This window comes from Astatotilapia calliptera, chromosome 6 (genome assembly GCF_900246225.1).
Source record: "Astatotilapia calliptera chromosome 6, fAstCal1.2, whole genome shotgun sequence".
Taxonomy (NCBI): domain Eukaryota; kingdom Metazoa; phylum Chordata; class Actinopteri; order Cichliformes; family Cichlidae; genus Astatotilapia; species Astatotilapia calliptera.
Window position 1 is genome coordinate 31,555,523 of NC_039307.1, and position 19,579 is coordinate 31,575,101.

The 19,579-nt window shown below is 40.6% G+C and overlaps 2 protein-coding genes across 8 annotated transcripts; one reads left to right on the forward strand and one right to left on the reverse strand.

Moving 5' to 3' along the window:
* Positions 1-2,306: 2,306 nt before the first annotated feature.
* Positions 2,307-9,812, forward strand: LOC113024523 (ubinuclein-1-like). 3 transcript variants are annotated; one of them, XM_026171683.1, is made up of 15 exons: positions 2,307-2,535; positions 2,612-2,870; positions 3,332-3,436; positions 3,812-3,910; positions 4,166-4,306; positions 4,449-4,540; positions 4,627-5,212; positions 5,315-5,385; positions 6,135-6,264; positions 6,357-6,481; positions 6,883-6,963; positions 7,073-7,216; positions 7,312-7,359; positions 7,466-8,049; positions 9,748-9,812. In XM_026171683.1, exons 2-14 carry the CDS (start codon positions 2,649-2,651, stop codon positions 8,025-8,027), a joined length of 2,406 nt encoding a protein of 801 aa, XP_026027468.1. In that variant the 5' UTR covers positions 2,307-2,535; positions 2,612-2,648; the 3' UTR covers positions 8,028-8,049; positions 9,748-9,812. The 3 variants fall into 3 exon arrangements, with proteins under 3 accessions (XP_026027468.1, XP_026027467.1, XP_026027469.1); XM_026171682.1 differs by lacking the exon at positions 9,748-9,812 and adding an exon at positions 8,627-8,764; XM_026171684.1 differs by lacking the exon at positions 9,748-9,812 and adding an exon at positions 8,627-8,764 and having other exon boundaries at positions 2,726-2,870.
* On the reverse strand, positions 9,748-19,579 carry LOC113024534 (intercellular adhesion molecule 4-like). 5 transcript variants are annotated; one of them, XM_026171714.1, is made up of 7 exons: positions 18,236-19,579; positions 14,739-14,853; positions 14,269-14,344; positions 11,517-11,655; positions 11,125-11,442; positions 10,059-10,286; positions 9,748-9,866 (listed from the first exon to the last, which is right to left on the reverse strand). In XM_026171714.1, exons 1-7 carry the CDS (start codon positions 18,288-18,290, stop codon positions 9,796-9,798), a joined length of 1,002 nt encoding a protein of 333 aa, XP_026027499.1. In that variant the 5' UTR covers positions 18,291-19,579; the 3' UTR covers positions 9,748-9,795. The 5 variants fall into 5 exon arrangements, with proteins under 5 accessions (XP_026027499.1, XP_026027500.1, XP_026027498.1 ...); XM_026171715.1 differs by having other exon boundaries at positions 11,517-11,556; positions 14,739-14,898; XM_026171713.1 differs by having other exon boundaries at positions 14,739-14,898.

Consider the following 19,579-nt stretch of genomic DNA (forward strand, 5'->3'; position numbering starts at 1 on the left):
CTGAAGAAAGGACTCTGTTTCCTGTTAAACAGTCGGGCACAAGGGAAGATTTTTATAGTTGGCAGAGCCTCAATTATTTGATTGAGGCTCTGGTTCCCGTAAATCACCTGATTTACTCCTAACTCTTTCAGCAATTTCAGGATCACTTTCAGCATCACAAAGTGCCTCAGTCTCAAACCTGTCAATTCCCCTTAAATTTTCCTCAAAGTAATCATCTCTGAACCTTCATCACTGTCTAACGTTGGGTCGCATAAGTCAGGTGTATCTCTGATTGTTACGTCCTCATACTTTGGATGGTGTTTAAGCAAAGTCCTCACAAGCTTATGAGGAGCTTATTCTATGTCACAGCCTGAAACAGCTGATGCCCTTTGAGAAATGGATCTCAAGTTATGAGCGATTATGCTACAGTCTTGGTAACTTCACTACTTCTTGTACCTCAGCGAGCACACAGACAACATTGCCATGAACAGCTCTTTTGTTGGCCTTTTGGAAGAGGGATTACTTTGGCAAATGCTATGCACTTGGCAATGAGATGCCTCTCTAATATGTTCAGGTCGCACAGTTCATTTGGAATATCTGTAAGCTGTAAATTATTAGCTATTGCTAGGGGAGACGTATTACCATTTTAAGCTGTCTTTGGCAAGTGTGACAGATCCACCCTCTCTTTCTGTTATTTGGAAGCATGCACTGTTCTGAATGGTGGCATTCATTATGGCAAACTAATAAACTTTCTCATAAGGCAAAAGTTTGTCCTAAGGGTTAGGGCTGGTAAGCCCACTTTTTATTTGTGATCGAAACTGTCATTTTGGTGTCTATTTTGCATCTTCCTCTAATGTCTATTGCAGTCTGCATGGTGTTACTCAGTCGTTTGCATTTGTTACACATTGTTTGTCTTATTCTTAGCCGTTGTTTAAATGTAAATGCTGCATCCCTTGCATAACGAGTGGTGATATAAGCCTTTTAAGACTCTTCAAACTAACCTCTGCTTTTGCTTAAAGCCGATGTCCTGTTGGTATCGGTTTGTGATGTATGACGTTTGTTTTTGTTGGAAACTTCTGTCTTGATGATAATGAGCTTGTTGATATGAATTTTAAACTCTCGCAAATCTCACTGCCGTATCTCTTTCTCTGTTGTGATTTTTTCTTAGCATATGATAATTCTCAATTTTGTTTCCAATGTCAAAGTTCTTAAGTTTTTCCTTAGAAATCTTTGTTTCTGTTTTTTGGTTGTTTAGTTATGAGAAGCTACCTCTAGCAGACTGTCATGCTGAAGTTTATCTGCACTTAAACCTGAGATGTGTCCCTTTTGACAGGAGAAATACAACCCTGGGCACTGACTGCTTAGGCAGGAGAATTTACATGTGGCAGAGTGCTTTGCTTAAGCTCATCTAAATGCTGAAAAAGCACAGGCGTCAGTTCAAAATGAGCATCTCGACTGGTGCCTAACTTTAGTGAACATTTTGTTAAGTTTTGTTATAAGATCATCCAAATGTGTGAAAAGAAACCCAACAGCTGTACCAGTACCATCTGGGCCCAGGGTAGTCCATCTGGTTGCCTGGAGTGTGGATCACAAAAGCCAAACCTTCCATCCTGGGCCGAAAATAATGTCAAAGATTTCTTCTGTGTTCAAGAATCTTTGGGCTTTTTGTAAAGTGTAAACACAAGGGCAGAGATTTCCAGGTGTTGAGAAAGCAGATAAGAAGCAGCAGGGGCCATACTCAGACAATCTTCCTCTTCTGCAAATAGAACTACTGAAAAAAATATTTTTTTTTATTCTTTGTAAAAGTATTTTTCACGTTATTTATATTAACTGTTACATAAATCTGCTTTGAGACATGTGCTTGTTGCCATGCACAAACCAAATAACTAAAAACTCTTGTGGAACAGCATGAATACATTACCTACATTTTTTATTAGAATGGTCACCCCCTCAGAAAATTTGCTGCCCTCCCTAATGGCCCATCCTGGTAAAACTGTCTTATGTTGGTAATAATTCGAATAAACGTGAGCACAAGAGAGAGAAAGACAGCCTACAATGAGTTGAAACATTAACATTAACTTATAATTATTTATTCCTGTTTAGAACACATTATTATGGATTTCAAAATCTTATTTGCTTTTCATATGTAGGCCTACCTATTGTCAGTGATATCAACTTTAATAACAACGTCTCTCTTTTTTGCAATATTTTTCAAGCAACCTTTAATTGACAACAGCATAATAAAACTGGAAATTCTGTTTTTTGTGCGCAATCCCCAATATTTTTAGTGGTGCCTATATTGGCCACCCCTATGAAAAAAATCTGGAGGCGCCACTGATAGATAAGCGGAAGAAAATGGATGGATAGTTAGGATAATACAGAGCCAGTACTTGGCACTCCCAAAGCTTTACAGACGTTTTTCCAGAATCCTGTTTCTCTTTCAACACGTTCTTCTTCCACCTGGTTCTGAGAGAGTTTTATACGTGAGAAACGAAGAAGACGGACCATCTTTAAAGAAATAAACCTCGCTTTAAACAAACGGGATTGCTTGCCAAGGTAACACAGTTGGGCACGTGCGCGCACACCTGCCGCAGTTTGAGTTTAATTAAACTCTCTTTGCCCGTCTCCTCAGTTCAAACCAAACCAGACTCCGGTGTGCTGTCGCTGGGATGGCTGAACCCCGGAGAGTTCAGCTGTTTACTCTCAGCAGTGATGCGCCCTCTTCTAACTCGCCTTCGACCCACAGGTGTCCGTCAGGGGTTCCGCAGATGGAAGAATCCCGCTCAGATCGACCCGCTGACACTGAAACAGTCCGGCTCGTCCTCACATTATTTGAGCCCGACGAGCGGAGCTTCCCGGAGTTCAGCTACAGGCAGCTTGTTGATGACAAGGTGGGATTAAGTCACGACCTCCACCCTCCTAACCTGTAACCAGTTAAGATACAAACAGACCCGTGACTGTAGTTAGTCTGGGTTAAGTAGGCTAAATATTTTTTAGGCTTTTGGCTAACCACATGAAATTGTAAACCATTTAAGGTATTACACACACAAAAAGCAGTTCAGTTTTAATTCAGTTGGAACTGCATTGCTAATTCAGCAGCAGCCTTTGCTTAGTTTCAAAAGTGGGTTAAAAAACTAACTTTTTAAAGCCAGAGCTGGGTTTAAAAGTTAGATAATAGTCAAAGTGGGACAAAGATCTGCTTTAACACTCACAGTGGGAGTAAATTGCTATTCTGAATGACTTGATTTGTTAATCTCATGAAAAACTAATAAACATGCTGGTTGCATTGGAGCCAGACATGTGTTCAATTTCCTGTAAAACAATGGCTGGCATGGCATTTAATGGGTTTCAGATAAGTCAGTCAAAAATTGAAGGACCACTGAGCAGACTAGAGGAGGAAGAAAAGAGGGAGAACGATGAAGTCGCTGCCATTGCAAGGAAGTTGGAAGAAAAATATGTGAGTAGCCTTTTACTCTTGTAAACATGTAAACAGATTTTGTTTGGGGGGGAGGGGGGTTTCGGTGTTTTTTGTGAGGGTTGATGGGTGCTTGTCTACAGCTGGGTGGCCCAGAGGTCAGCCTGGACACGATAACCTGAGAATCCAATACAATGTGATAAAGAGAACGTTCATATATTAAGGCTTAATAAATTATGTTCACTTTTGGTAACACAGGTTGTGCCTCCGAAAGCAGCCTGTTACTCCCTTTGTTATTTAAAAAACAAATTACCTTATTAACCTATAAGATTAAACTGATGTGTGAACAGAAGGTGGCAATCACTATGATAAATATTTGTAAATGGTGCAGTAATGTTATGCTTCCTCTCAATACAGGGTGCCAAACCTAAGAAAAAAAAGGACCGCATCCAGGACTTGATCGACATCGGATTTGGTTATGATGACGAGGATTCTTTCATTGACAACTCTGAGGCTGTGAGTCGGTGTTAGAACACCTTTTGAAATTTCTCACAGCTGGTATAAACTCGTCCTTGCCTGCTGTGCTGCACAAAAAGACGGTTTGATTTCTAGATTATGACAATGACCTCACTCACCACTGAGTAAATGTTCTTTCTGCTTAAGCATTAGCTCGCTGCTGCACGTGAAAGCTCTCAACAGCCATCATGTGTACTGCTTGTGGTTATACAGTCCCTCAGTAGTTTCTGTAATTGTATTACATACTGCTTTTAGTATGACGAGTTCGTGCCATGCTCCATCACCACCAAATTTGGTGGGTTCTATGTGAATTCGGGCGTGCTGCAGTTCCGCCAGGCCTCTGACACCGAAGACGATGACCTCACAGCCGAAGAGGAAACGATTGAGATGACAAAAGTAAGCAGTAAGAGTACATGACTGGCTGCGCTGAATATTTAGGCAAATCTGCTAAATAGATTTAAAAGGAAATTTTGCACCAACATTTTGGTTCTTTATAACGTTTTTGAGTTGTTTAACATGCCTTTGAACAATTTCCCAGAAACGTAAACTGAATAATGATCAGGAGAAGCCAGGGAAGAAGCTGTGCAGAGCAGATGGAGAGATAAAAAGCAACATGGATCATAAGTTAAGGTGAGGCTGACCAAAGTTAGATACTGATGCTGTAAAGCTGACTTAACAACACTAAATTGTTCCCTTGTAATTTTCTTGTTTTGTAGCTCTATGTCTGAAATTGGGCAGACTGATGAGATGGAGATCAAAAAGAAGAAAAAGGCTGTTAGGACTCTGAGCGTCACCAGCATGCTGAAAAAGTTTCAAAAAGAAAAGGAGAGAGAGAGACAGAAGAGAGCGAGGGACAAGGCAGCTGCAAATCTGGGTGCAACAGTAACCCCTCTGTTTCCTGCAGATGCAGGTGGGGGTGGAGGCATGGGGCTAACTGACCCTCTTCTCAGTTTAATTGGTTCAACCAATGACCAAGCTCTGATTCAAGCAGCCAGCACAGTAGATTTTGATATTGATCTGGACTCTCTGTTAGAAGTCAGTGAAGAGATCTCATCGCCTAAATCACTTCCTCAACCAGCATTAGAGATGCAGCTGATCCAAAGCAAAACTGATGATTCCGTGCAGCTCGACACCTTTTCTGATCCCAAAACCCGAACTTCAACTTCAAAGAATAATTTTCTGGAGAAATGTGAACCAGAGCAAACCCAGCTTGTGTCAGATTCCAGTTCTACATCACAGAGCGCCCCGCTGCCAGAGGGACTTCCTCCAGCACTGAAAGACAGCATTAGAAACCTCACAGTGGTGAGATGTTATGTATTTCTGCTGAAAGGAAATGCCTGTGCACACTGTATAGGTTGACAAACTGATTGCAGTTTAATGAGCAATGTTTACACTGATTTTTAGGCGGCCAAGATATCAGAGGGAGAGTCAAAACTCAAGTTCTTCAGTCCAGATATCAACTCAATCCTGCTAGAGTGAGTTCTCCCAAGTGAACATATTCAAATGTAAAACCATTAACAGTGAACAGAACATATTTCTCTTTGCAAGTTTAAGCGAAAGTCCTTCAGCACAGACATGCACAGCATACAAACTGCTGCTATTATTATTATTATTATTATTATTATTATTATTTTAAAGAATGATGCTGAATTTAAGGGCAAAGAATTAAAAACAAAAAGAAATGAGGAATAATAATCTTGTCATGGAGATGGTGCGTCTATATAAGGCCAGGCTGAGTGTGTGTATGTATGTAGATATAGTGATAGATATACCTCAATGACTCATTCTTTCAGAAACTACTAGGAAGTGGTATTTATTTATATTAGGTGATCACGTTTTGTGGAACTTGAATGCTCGTGTAAGAAAAAGTTGGACAGTGCCTGCTTCAAGTTCAGGTATTGACCTGCAAACCTTGATCTTTACCTTAAATTTGCTACACACGTGATTATCTGATCAAAAATCTTGTTATACCTATACTCATGCCTAAGATTTCAAATAATCTCCTTCGCAAATTTTAACCGGTTTACACACAGATTAGCATGGCATACAAAGATAGTAGCTATGTAGGTGCAGCGTCACAAAGCCGCTTTTATGGCTGCATGCTCAAAGGTATACAAAGCAGTATATAACTCACTAACCCTTTAACTAAATGTGTACCTGTTCCACCTGAGATATTGAGTGTGGTGTTTAAATGCATGTTTCTGCTCTTGGTGTTTCGGCACAGCATTGAGTTACAGTGTCGGGAGCAGAGTGGGTCACTGCGCTCCAAGGTGTACACACACCTGTCGTCTTTCCTGCCCTGTAGCAGAGATACGCTTCTCAAACGTGTAAAGAAACTGCTAATCGCACAAGTGGTGAGTGTGCTCATGTGTTCAGCTGCATTTCTATTACAGAGTTGTAAATTATTTATACTTGTGTGACCTGCTTTTTATGCCCTCTTGATAAGGGGGAGCCCCCTGGGGTGGAAAATCCCATGCAGAAACTTAAAGATGCCATTGGAAGATCTATGCCTGAGCAGATTTCATGTTTCAATGAAGAATGTCAGGCGTATGAACAAGTCAAGACTTCAAAGTAAGTTCATTTATTCTTGGAAAATGGAGGTGAGACTATCAGCTACTAGTGTCTATAATTTTATTTAACAAAATAAAATCTCCTTTCCTACTTACCACGTTGTCTCATCTCCCATTCTTAGCCACAGTTGTGGCTGTATTTAAATATTACAATCTTTTCTTATGGCTGACACAACCAAATTGTACAATTTCAAAAAGGCAGATGCGACATGAGCATTACTCTACAGCATGTACATGCAACTGCTAGGCTGGGATCAGCATTTACTCAGCTTGAACAGCACTCTGGCTTCTAGGCTAGCTTAGCATTAGCATGTTGGCTGTGCAGGTGCTTGCAAAGAGAATTGGACTACTGGAAACCATCCCTAGCCCTCTGTGATAATGGCATTTTCTGTTTATCTAAAGAGCAACAGAGGACAATGATGAGGAGAAAACTGGGAGAAAAGCAGGTCCTAAGAAAGTGTTCAAGTGGAATGAGGAGATCAGGTAAGCTGTAAAGATCAATCACGTGTTAACATGTTTTATTTCAGTAAGATCTTTTAAAACTGTGCTTTAGTCCATGAAAACGGACACTTTGACCTGTTCTGTCATTTAGAGAGTGTTTGGGCCAAGTGCTGAAAGCAAAAGCAGACAATTATAAAAAGGAAAGGAAGGGGGAACAGGAGGTTGAAGAGCATCTCAAGATCTTTCTTGACAATGAGGTCAAACCGCTTTGGCCAAAAGGGTGGATGCAATCAAGGTAAACTATAATGGTGCAGTTTCAGTCCTGAAACTTTATTTTCATACTTTTAACTATACACATGTTACGACTTAAATGTCTTTTTTCTCTCTCAGGGTTCTGATGAAGGAGAGCAGGAAATTGTTACATCTCTCGTCATTACTGTGAGTGCAGCGATGGGCGGAATTAAATGCTGTTACTTGTATGAATTTCTACATAAAATGTTTAAAGTTATTTACCAAAAATGCAAGCATTGTTTCACATGTTTAGAACGAAGAAGGCCAAGTGTGAGAAGAAGCAGTCATGTTCATTCTCAGATGACTGTAATGACGATTGGGGAAATTCACCACTGACAGAAATGTCCAGAGGAGCAGCTTCTGCCTTCACCGAAGGCTCCGATAGACTCAGTTCTGTTGTTCACGAGGGTGCTGCCACGAAGAAGGGCGAGGTCAAAAAAGTGGAAATGAATGTCAGAGCCACCTCAAATGCAGAGTCGGAGAAATCTCAAGTTGATGAGACTCCCACTCATTCCCTCCTGGATCTCCTTGCTGAACAAGCCCTGGCTCAGGAGCAACACCTCCCAGGGCTCCAGGAGCTCCTAGCAGAAGTTGCAAAAACCAAGTGTTTTGTTCATCACTGGAGCTTCTCGGAGACACAGAGTTCTCCCCTACTCCCTCCTCCTCCTCCTCCTCCTCAGTCCAGCCCAGTTGGTTTCCCAGCACAGAGTATATGTGGTGACATTTTGCCTCAGATGCTTCAGGTTGGAGGCACCAAACATGCAGATGCTGTTCAGGTGCACAGAGTCTCTGAAGGTGATGGTGCTACAAAATGACAACCTTCAACAAAGACATGCAGTAAGTTGTATATTTTCTTTTTACTCTAACATTACAACAACTCTGAATTTAGAGTAGTGCTCCTCATGTTCAGTTTTCTTTCTGTCTTAATAAAAGGGGATGAAAAGGGGACACTCCAATGATTTAGGGAATTAATTGGATAGCAGTTTTATAGAACTGAACTAAAATGATCAGAAATGCTCAAAATGACAAAAATCAACAACCGAAGGGACATGTTTGTACTTGAAACAAAATTAATTTCAAATTCAAATCTCATATTTAGACAAAATAAAAGATGGCTGTAGCTCCAAGGTTCAAAATTGGCTCCAAAATCCTGAAACCTGCATTCTGTCTTCTAAGAGTGAGAGGATTATCCAGGATGTGTGTTAGCTAATGGTTTCTAAACAACAATGGCAGCAAAAACTTCATTGTGGGACCAAACCAGTGTGTGACATCATGGTTTAGTAGTTTACGTTTTTATCAAACGCAACACATCAATTGCTACAAGATGCTTTATGTATTCCAATAAGTTTCAATGTCAAAATAAAAGCTTTATAATCAACATTTTGTCAAGTAGATAAAATGTTTTTCTTTTTAGATGGAGCAGAATCGTTGAAGATGAACTGGGCACATGAGGTTCTAATGGAGTAGTTCTTATACTAAAATCAACAAAGTTAATGTCTTAAACTACACACTTTCACTTAATACATAATAAAGAGAGCATGTCATAGCTGTTTATTTGGTGCTTTATTTTCTTAACATTTTGTACAGCAACTGAAGGTTTTAGTAATGATTCATTTTACCAACTTGACTGAGGCTAGTAACAAATGACTCAAAACAACAAAGTTCAACTGCCTAGTCAGCTTATTTAAGCTGAAATTTATTGTGCAATGAAAGTATTGCAAGGAGTAATGCAGGAGCTGTGAATAAGGATGTAAAAATAAAATGTCTCAACGAGCCTAAAGGACGATGAGGAAGTCTAAAGTTACCCAACTAAAGAGCAGGCTGTTAGCCTCTTGTACCATTTGGGTGCAGCTTTTGCTTTGACAGCTAACCCAGACAGTTTCCAAAAGGGGGTGGAGCAGGACACTTGGACAGTGGGTTGACACATACATTATGCCCAATGATTTATTTAAATTTTTTACCCTCACCCACATCAACACATTGATCCAGTTTTCCAAATCCAAAGAAAATCCTTCCAAAAACTCTTGGATTCTTTACATGGCAGGATGGGGGCGTAACTCAGCATTTCTTTAGATATCAAATAGTAATGAAACACCATTGTGATGTTCAAAAGAAAATAAGACAACCAGATATCTTTCTGGATGCCTTTGCTGGACTGTCTCGCCTTATTTCCAGTTTCAGCTCTTTAAAAGTAAATTGTTTTTAACTAAATCATACTGCTTTCACATACCCATGAACACTGAGTGATTAAGGACTAAAATGTGAATTTCTTTCTAGAGAAGCTTTCAGTCTGGAAGATGTGAACTTTGCCTTTTGGGCAGATAACAAAGGCAGCTTACGGTAGTTACATAAGAACATGTACCTGGACAGAAGTTCAGCAACAAAACGATTAAAAAGAACAACTAGAGAGCATAATCTGCTTTTAGTGAGACTCCACTGTCTTTGAAATGCACATAAAGACATTCAAATTCAAAGCTGAGCCTTAAGGACACAAGAAATGACACAGCAATGAACATTTCTCTGCATTTTCTACAGCAGGAGCACTTTTATCCAAGTAACGTGGAAAGAGGAACTTTTAAGGTTTTACACGTGAGTTATCATCTGGGTAAGAAGAACAAGCAGCAAGAAATGTCCACAACAGCTGTTTGCAGTTCCTGGAAAGCAGAAGAAACAGTTTTTAGCACAAGATTACTCCAAACCTTCAGTTTAGGATTCTTCTCATTTACATGATCATATATCAGAACAAAAGCTTTCTCAAACTCCAGGAAGGATGATTTGGAACAATGAAAGTAGAAATGTTAACAGGGAGCATTAATTGTGTTCAGTAGTAATGCAGACAACCCTACCTCTGGCAGGAAGGATTTTCACTTCCACTGTGAAGTTTTTTGAAAATAATCCTTTAGCTTGGATTGTGTAATTTCCAGCATCCTTTTTATTTAAATGAGAGGGTGGGGCAACTATCTGCCCATTTCTGAACCAGGTCACTGATGGCTGAGGGTTTCCTGTCACCTCACATGGGAATCTCTCGCCCTCTGTCACCTTAAGTTTTACAGGACAGCTAAGCTGTGGTGCAACTGAAACAAGGAAAAACAATCAGTGGAAGAAAAGACACCTAATACATTTTATCTAACGAAAGAAGCTCTGTTTGTTCACTTTTCTAGTAAGAAGAAAAATATGGTTTAAGCAGTTCTATGTAACACTTTACAGCTGACGGTATATGACTGGAGAACAAAGAGTGCAGTTTCATTTGAAGTAGTTTATATATGTGATTCTTGAAATTGCAGGAGGAAACATTACACAACAGCTTTATATTGCCTCATTAAAATGCTTCTTGAGTGATAAACTGGTTTGTAGAGCAGAAAGTCTTCAGTCATATGTTATTAACAGTGCATATATTGTGACTATGGCAGAAGCTCTGGTGGTCATTTTCCACAGTCAATAAGTAAATAAATATTAGGATTATCCACACCTGAACTGTGTTGATATGTTCTTTGCTGTGTTTTCTGCACGGTTGTCACTCCCATGTAAAAAAAGCAATTTTGGAAATGCTGTTGTGGCTTTACCATAATATTGCATCCTGCGCACTGAGCAGATCAGGTTATACTTACAGAGCTGTTATGCTGTTTTAAGCTTTGATAACCATATGCACATTAAATGTAGCCTGGGTAAGTAGTTGTTCAGTGATGCTGGGAAAGCTCCAGGTGGCAGAACTGGAGCTCAAAATGTACGTGTTTTAAATGGATGCTGCAGTGTTTGAAGCAAATAGCTTGCATCTACCCTTTTGGCCTTACAGAAAAAGCAAAGAGGGATCCTAAAGATGTGGAGAGGGGAAAAAGAACTAAAGGGGAAATTAAAAAACAGAATCCACATAAATTCCAAAAATTTGTAGCGCAGATCACTGGTTTCACTTACAGAGTCTTTGTGACGCCATCACTGGAAGGTGCTGTGGTCCTTCAGGTCCCAGCTCAAGTTTGGCTTCACACCAGTACTGAGCTTCAGTGTCTTCTTTACTGGATACGATGTTCAGAGTGAAGCTCTGAGTCACTGGTTTCTTCTCACTGGATGTATTCGAGTGCATCTGAGCCAGCATTTTCTCCCCACTGTAGAAGGTCACGAGGACATTTTCAGCAGGCGCAACCTCTGTAACGTGGCACTGTAGAGTATACCGATCACCCTCAAACGGTGACTCACTGTGATTTAGAAATGTGATGGATACTCTGTCTGGAGGCTCTGTGGAGAGAGGTTGGCATATCAGCCATGTAAAGTGCTTCATGCATGTCAGAAGGATAATGCTGTTGACTTACTGTAGACTATTAGGGTGAGTTTACTGTAACACTGTCCTCCCTGTTCAGATAGGGCAAAACACACAGGCTTAATGGTCCAGTCAGTCATCTTCTCAACACTCCAGATCAGAAAACCTTGTGATGTAAAGTTAGGACGGTTCTGGAGTGGCAAAGGGTAACAAATCGCAAAGCTATTCAGATTTTTTTCTTTTTTCCTCAAGTGAAGGCAATGAACAATAAACACAATTTTTGTGTGTGTGTGTGTGTGTGTTCATCACACTCAAGTGTCAGCCCATTAAACTAATTTTAATATTAACAAGTAAACAAAATGCTGTTTCTAAATGGTGTTTATTATTAAGGGGAAATTAACTGTGGTGTATCACGTCTTTGAAAAGCGGAGTTCAACGTCTGTAGCCATACACAGGTCTGATTACTGCCACACCTGTGCTCGATCAAATCTCTTAAATAGGACCTGCCTGACAAAGTAGAGTAGACCAAAAAGTCCTCCAAAACTAGAAATCATGCTGCGATCGAAGGAAATTCGGGTACAAGTGAGAAACGATGTAACTCAGATCTCAGTCTGGATAAGGTTATAAAGCCATTTCTAAAGCTATGGGACTCCAGCGAGCCACAGTGAAAGACATTATCCACAAATGGCGAAAACATGGAACAGTGGTGAACTTTCACTGGCTGAACAAAGTTACCCCAGGACCTCAGCAACGACTCATCCACCCCGGAACAAAGAACGGTAGGCCTCTCTTGCTTCAGTTCAGTGTTCATGACATCACCATAAGGTAGAGACTGGGCAAAAATGTCCCCAAATGGTTCCAAGATGAAAACCACTGCTGAGCAAAAGGAACATAAAGGCGTAGTTCAGTTTTCCAGAAAACATCGTGATGATCTCCAAGCCTTGAAAAATGGTCAGACTGGGTGTGTCCCATTACTTGTGGCATAAAAGTAACTCAGCATTTCAGAAAAGGAACGACATACCAACAGTAAAACGTTGTGGCAGTAATGTGATGGTTCAGTGCTGCTTTGTTGCCTAGGGATCTGGGAGACTTGATCTGGTAAATGGAACCATGGATCTACCAAAACATCTTGAAGGAGAATATCCAGCCATCTGTTTGTGTCCTCAAGCTGAAGAGCACTTGGTTTTTGCAGAAAGACAGTGATCCAAAACACTCCAGCAAGTCCACCTCTAACTTAAGAAAAAGAGCAGGACTGCTTTGGAGTCCTGACCTGAATCAGATTAAGATGCTGTGGCATGACCTTAAAAAGGTAATTCATGCTTGAAAACCCTTGATTTTGGCTGAATTACAACAATTCTGCAAAGACAAGTGGTCCAAAATTCCTCCAAAGTGCTGTAAAAGACTCATTGCCAGTGATCACAAATGTTTGATTGCAGTTGTTGCTGCTTAGGGTTGCCCAACCAGTTATTAGGTTTAGGGGGCAATCACTTTTTTACAAAGAACAATGTAGGTGGACCTCCAAAACTAGTTCATGCATTTATTACATCTAGGCTCGATGACGGTAATTCATTATTATAAGGATGCCTTAAAAACTCCCTGAAATGCCTTTACTTGAGGTGAAATGCTGCAGCAAGAATACTGACATAGACTAGTAAGAGAGTACATATTTCTTCTATATTGTCTTCTCTTCATTGGCTCCCTGTTAAATCCAGAATCAGATTCAAAATCATCATCCCAAAATACGTCTTTTAAGAATTTTTAGTACTGTATCACCCCATCAGATCACTTCACAGTCAGACTGAGTTCACATGTGGTTCCTAGAGTATTAAAAAGTAGAATGGGAGACAGTCTCCAGCTTTCGGGCTCCTCTTTGGTGGAACCAGTTCCTAGTTTGAATTTAGGAGACAGATTCCTTCTTTACTTTTAAGTTTACTCTTAAGACTTTCCTTATTGACAATTATGCTGAAATTATGCTCTCTTCCACAGTGTCTTTTTTTTCCTGTGTCCTTCTCTTCACCCCCAACCAATCTCAACAATTGCCTGCCCCTCCCTGGGCATGGTTCTTCCATGGGTTTCTTCTTGTTAAAAAGTTTTTCCTATATAAATAATATTGAATTGAATTTACCTTCACCACTTCTGCTGCTTCCATGGTAACCTTTTCATCTGTCTTCCTCTGATTTACACATCTATCCTGTTTTGGTTGTACTTTCATTCCTCTTCTCCTCTGAGCATACCTCCACGTCTCCAGGTTCTTTTCCACCTACTCCATACTCTCACTACTGATCACAATTTCATTAGTGAGCATCATAGTCCATGCAGACTCCAGCCTCGCCTCATCTGTCAGACTATCAATCACTACTGTCAACAAGAAGTGGCTCACAGCCGATCCCTGATGTACTCACACCTCACCAATGTCTCGCTGTCCTCAGACATGTCTGGCACCATCCTTGCATCTTCTGCCATTCCTGACTTCTTCAGGCAGTACCCCAGTTCCTATCTTGGCACCCTATCATGTCCTTTAGATCCACAAACACAGTGCAACTCTCAATACTTCTCAGTCAACGCCCTCAAAGCAAATACTGCATCTGCAGTGCTCTTTCTTTATTTCCCAATACACTTCACACTTATCATAACTCTCTTTGCATTGGATATGAAGTTGTGAAGACTGTGTGATGAAAATATACAGCTCTCTTATATAAAACTACAAAGTGAGGATATAAGCCTTATATTTAGTTTAGTTAGTGGGTGTTGTTTGGTTCTCAACATATAAAACACTGTGTATAATCAAACACTGATTAACCTACCAGTGGGACTTCCCAACCAATGCCAAAATACCCCATTCTTTGTATGGAGCAGTTAGCTTTGACTGGATCTCCAAACCTGTAAAAGGAGATACACAATTAATTCCCTCAGACACGCAGATGATTCTGTTAATTTGGTGACATTTTCTTGACGTTGCCTCTTACATTTCAATACAAGTCATGACAGCAACTGAAATATTTAATAGTTGGAAATTGATCCAAGATAAAAATCAGAGTGCTGATCTTTGCACCATAGATTTCAGAAGCTCAACACAAGGTCAAAACCTCGTGAACCTTTCTGAACAATGAAATACCACAAGGTCACCATGTCTGAGTGACACCAAGCTATCATTTTACTGTCCAAAAAGGCTTTAAACTGCACAGATGAGTGAACAGCAAGTTAGTGCACACAGACTCTTATCACTGACCACCTACGTCAGCCTGAAATAATCACTCACTCTTTTTTGCCATACCTGACCACCACAGTGGAGGGTGATATCTTTAGAGGGCAGAGGACACTTTGTGTTGATTCTCCAGGTGTGATGGGAGAAGCGACAAGGCTGACATTTGGAAAGGGAAGTGCGAATTCTGGTGGAAGAGATGGTGTGCTAGTGAAAACAGGGTATGAAGTACCTGAGGTTAAGGGAGTGGGAGAAAGAGCAAGATATAATAAGTCATGAAAGTAAACACTGTGTACTGTATCTTTAAGGTCTGTCCAAAATCATTTTGCACTTTTATTTTTATCAGAAATCCACACAACATGTTTTAACTAAGAAATAAAAAAGATCTAATTTTCCTCGCTTTACTATAATAATCCAAGTCTTTAGTTGCTAAAGCTTTCCTTACGAATGTCAGCTTATGCAACTTTAGACTGCATGTTGTACCTTTCTGTCTAAGTTCAATCTGTGGGGCAGCAATACTGTAAAACCTTGTGTTACGTGTACTTTTTTTTTAATAAACTGGAAGAAAACCTCAAAATACTATAAAATATTTCATGCAGGCTCAATCATCCAGGTAAGGAAATCCCAAAATGTTGATTCTGTTCATCTGGATGTAGAGTTTTCAGTGGGAGAAACTCTAGCAACTTCTTCAGTTGAGACTGAATGAGGAACAAACGTTTCTCCCACTGAAAACGCTACATCCAGATGAACAGAATCAACTTTTTGGGGTTTATCCATTGTGCTTGTTAAAAAAAAAAAAAAAAAAAAAACTGTTAAAAATTCATTGTGAGCTTTCTGAAAATGAAAGTAGCTACAAAAACACTGCAGACAGTGACTTTTTAAATGTACTTTTTTTAAAAAATGTTTATTTATTTATATTATTTATTATTTTACCTCTGTACACCACCACAATGGATTTTTAAATGTATTTAAATAAAGTGTTCTTAATACTTGGAGGAAAATCCTTTAATCACTCCCTGGATTTTCGAACCCATGGACAATTACTGTGTTCCCTCCCTTGAGATGCTTTGCCAGGCCGTTTCTGCAACCACTCGCACCCCATTTGTGCGTCTCTCTGCATTCAGTTTTATCTTCAGTCACTGAAAAGCTGCTCTGCTGGGAGTTGCGGTATGCTTTGAGTCAAAATCTATTTACGCTGTGAAGCACTGTCTTATAAAATTTGGCTGAAGTTGGGCAGAGAGCCCTTTACGCTTCAGGATTCATCCTGCTGCTTTTATCAGCAGTCAGTTAGCGGTATGGATCCTGATGTCACACAGTGGAAATTTGTATTTATCTTGTATATTGTTTTTATTCTGATTTTTAGTGTTTATTTATGAGTGTTGTTTTGTTTGCATGGTTTTATTCTGTTTCTATTGCATGGTTTTTAGTGTTTTATGTGACATGGTTTTTATCCACTGTGGACTGGCTGCACATGGGACAAATTAGCTGATAGGGACCACCTGCTGAGGCAGGGGTGTGTCCAGAGGTGGCCTATCAGCTGTGTAAAGACCTTTTAAAAACAGGCTAGCTGAGCACTGAAGGAGAGAGGCTGGAAGGTTAATGCGAGATGGCCAGTGTGATGCGGCGACCAAGTCCTGACCTCATGGAACGGCAACAGTAAGAGACAACGCGTGTGATTGGCAGCAGGGCAGAGGTTTACCTCTGCCTGCATTTGTGAGTAGGGTCTCTACTGTTGTTTACTGGGTGCAGCTGGATTGGGAGAGGGTCACCATGGCCATGAGCCAGGGCCGCTTCTGGGACCATTGTTCTGGCCCCTATTTGTTATGTTGCAGGACACCGACGCAAGGGGAGCTGTGGCGGTGGTCACATTATGGATTCGGGTGCAGAACGCAAGCCGGGCTGGGAAGTGATGGGCCAGCGGAAGGACAAGAAGATGGGTGGCTCTTTCTTGTCTGCTGAAGACGGGGCTGACGTGGACTCTGCTCTAAAGGAGGAATTCCTGGCCTGCTGATGGACCCATAATGAACATGTGGCCTAATTATAGCAGGGGGGTTTTAGTGAATGTAGAAAATGGTAGTTTTACGGGTTTTAGAATTGTTTTTAGTAGAGAGCAAACATTTTATTACATACATTTTAAGGGTGTTTTTATTTGTGCTCCCTGGCCTAGTAATAAACTGTTTCTGATCAGACCTGCTTCCTCTCTGTGCCCGTGGTATCTGACTCGCTTGCTCCCCCTTGTATTTTAAAGAATCTTTCTTTTTAGCGTGACATTCTGGCGCGACCGCTTTAGTGTTCGCCACGCGCTACACTTACACTGGATCCATACCGTGCCATAACAGTAAACGGCTTATGAAATGAAACACATTACATCATCTGTAAAACATGGTGGAGAGAATGCCATAAGATGGAAAAACAGAACATTAAGGAGGATACTGTACATGTAGACCTAACACACTGAATACCTGTGATGTTAAACCCAATACTATAAATAAAAACATGAATAAAAGGATGGGTCTCCTCCTATGTTTGTCCTGGCACTGTAACTCACATGATCTCATGAGTATTTTTTTTTTTCTCGGTCTTAACACAATACATGCAAGGGTCAATTAAATTTTGCCATCTCATGAAATAATACTCATTTTAGCTGATCTATTGTGAACTATTGTTTCATAGCATGCTGAATACACCCAGTGTGTTCCTCTGAGGAAGGAAGGACACCCTGCCCAAATCGTAAGAACTCGCTCCTCTTTTCAATTGACCATTGTTCCATCGAGTCCTGGGGTTGTTCTCCTGCCTATCAGATGATCTCACTGGCAGTAGGCGTGCCGGCTGTCAAAATTTATAGTTGTGTTTCCCATGTGCCACTCTGCAACGTGAACAATGCAGTACAACTGCCAGCTGGGTCAGCTTACAGAGAGCGTAGTCTCCGGACCAAACCAGGATCACAAGTCTCAAAACCTGAAGGATCAATGACGTCTTTTTTTTCCTGATTTGCAGATCTTTGGGGATGCTTCCATCCCCAAAGATGGGATGGAAATCTTTAAGGAAAAGCCTGCGTTCAAAATGTGAATGGGAAGTACTGTCAGCTAAGTCTGTCTAAGAATCACAAATTCAAATTTCTTCAGATGCAGAATGGAGCTTTACATGTGTAGATAATGTTTTGTGTTATGTTTTCAAATGTCTCATGTTTGATATGATCATGTGTAACCGCTTTGAATCCTCTCTAACAACATATTACGTTTTTTTAAAGTTAAATAGTTTCCTACAATTTTGGAAAAACCTGAGCTGAAATGCTTGGATTGGGTTAGCAGAGTAAAAAAAGTAACTTTACCCTCAGAAAAGTGATCACATGTCATTTTTAACTACAAATCAATTTGCCTCAGGGGTTCTTACAAGCGCAGCCACCACACTCTGCCCAGTCATCTTCAGTCCCAGTTATCTCTCTTGTCACACTCTTTAACCTTACTTTTTAACCTTATCTGCTTCTATCGCCCAATTGGCTTCTACACTGAACAGGTTCTTCTCATCAGAGCTGCCCACTGCACCCACTCAGCCATCAGTTCACTCACCTGAGTGGAAGAGCTGAAACAGCATGAGCGCAACGGCCCATCCAGGAGAAGCCATCCTTCTTCTATGTCACTTTAACAGCTGATCGATGCTGACGGTGCCACAGCCTGAGACTTATGAGGTAGCAGTGGGTTCTTTTAGTTTATGTGGAACTGTGGGGTGTGTGAGTGTGTGTGTATGTGTGTGTGAGTGAGTGAGTGAGTGAGTGAGTGAGTGCACATGTGGGTGTGGGGTGTGTGTATTTGCTTTGCTTCTGTGTGTCTGAAGTTGATGACGAGGGAGTTCCTTTGCTCTGGCCTCTGAAACCCACCATGGGCGTTCTCTGTTGGTATATGAAGAGAGGAAGGAAGGGAGGGTCAAGAAAAATGAAGTGTAGTGTTGCAACGTGGAGGGCAAGAATGTGTGTGTGTGTGTCTGTGTGTGTGTGCGCGTGTGTGTCTCTATGAGAGAGAAAGAGAGAGTAGTTTCATAGCAATACACTGATACAGAGCTTTTGAGAATAAAAATAATCATCCCATTGATGTGTTATACTGGGGGAAAAAGCACTAAAAAATCAGCTTCAATCAGCTAACAACATCTGATTGGTTTTTTCCCTTTTTTTTCTTCCACCATATAATCTATATATGACTCCTATTTATGTCTTAATGTCAATAATAGCGCCTCTCTTTCACTCATAAGCACAGCTTTTATGCTGAAGCATATCGTTAGTATAGGAAATTCCACAAAACTTGTCACTGACTCAACAGTTTTTTGTTTTGGGGTCTTTGAGCTCGTTGTTTTTGTTTTTATAGTCTGCATTACAGGCTTCATTGTCTCGGTTCCACTGATTCATACACTGACCAGAATTACGCACGGCTCTAAACATGCAGGGTGAAACCGGGGCAGAGCCAATTATGCACTCCTTCTGATAACATTTCCCCCACTGATTGCAGCTAAACCAACGCAAGATTATCAAAACCGCATCAGTTACAAAACAAAGAATTCTTTCACAGCGTTAAATTTAGTATAATTTGCAGGAAATTGCATGCCGGTAAATCAAGTTTGTGTGGTTCATTTAAATATGCTCCTCCCAGGAGCGTGTTTGAGAGAGAAACCGTGGGGTAGACTGGGGTTGGGTATCACACTTTTTACTCTTTGATGAACTGCTGTTCATTCATTCATCTATGACACTCTGAAATTTTGACCCCATAGCTGGGTTAGCTGTCAGAAGGAATGGGGTTGATTGTCCCTATAGCTAACAATGGAGTTTTAGTAGAAAACAGTGATTTTAAAGTGGGGGACAGGTTAACTGGAAACACTAAATTGCCCATAGGTGTGAATGTGGGAGTGAATGTGATTGTGATTGG

Bases quoted from the DNA above. Each gene is read 5' to 3' on its own strand.
- LOC113024534 (XM_026171713.1), bottom strand. From the start codon at position 18,290: ATGGCTTCTCCTGGATGGGCCGTTGCGCTCATGCTGTTTCAGCTCTTC. The intron at 14,345-14,738 runs GTATGGCAAAAA...CTCCTTTTACAG, and splicing joins CCCTCCACTGTGGTGGTCAG to GTTTGGAGATCCAGTCAAAG. The intron at 11,656-14,268 runs GTAGGTTAATCA...TTGCCACTCCAG, and splicing joins TTGGTTGGGAAGTCCCACTG to AACCGTCCTAACTTTACATC.
- LOC113024523 (XM_026171683.1), top strand. From the start codon at position 2,649: ATGGCTGAACCCCGGAGAGTTCAGCTGTTTACTCTCAGCAGTGATGCG. The intron at 5,213-5,314 runs GTGAGATGTTAT...ACTGATTTTTAG, and splicing joins GCATTAGAAACCTCACAGTG to GCGGCCAAGATATCAGAGGG. The intron at 6,482-6,882 runs GTAAGTTCATTT...GTTTATCTAAAG, and splicing joins GAACAAGTCAAGACTTCAAA to AGCAACAGAGGACAATGATG.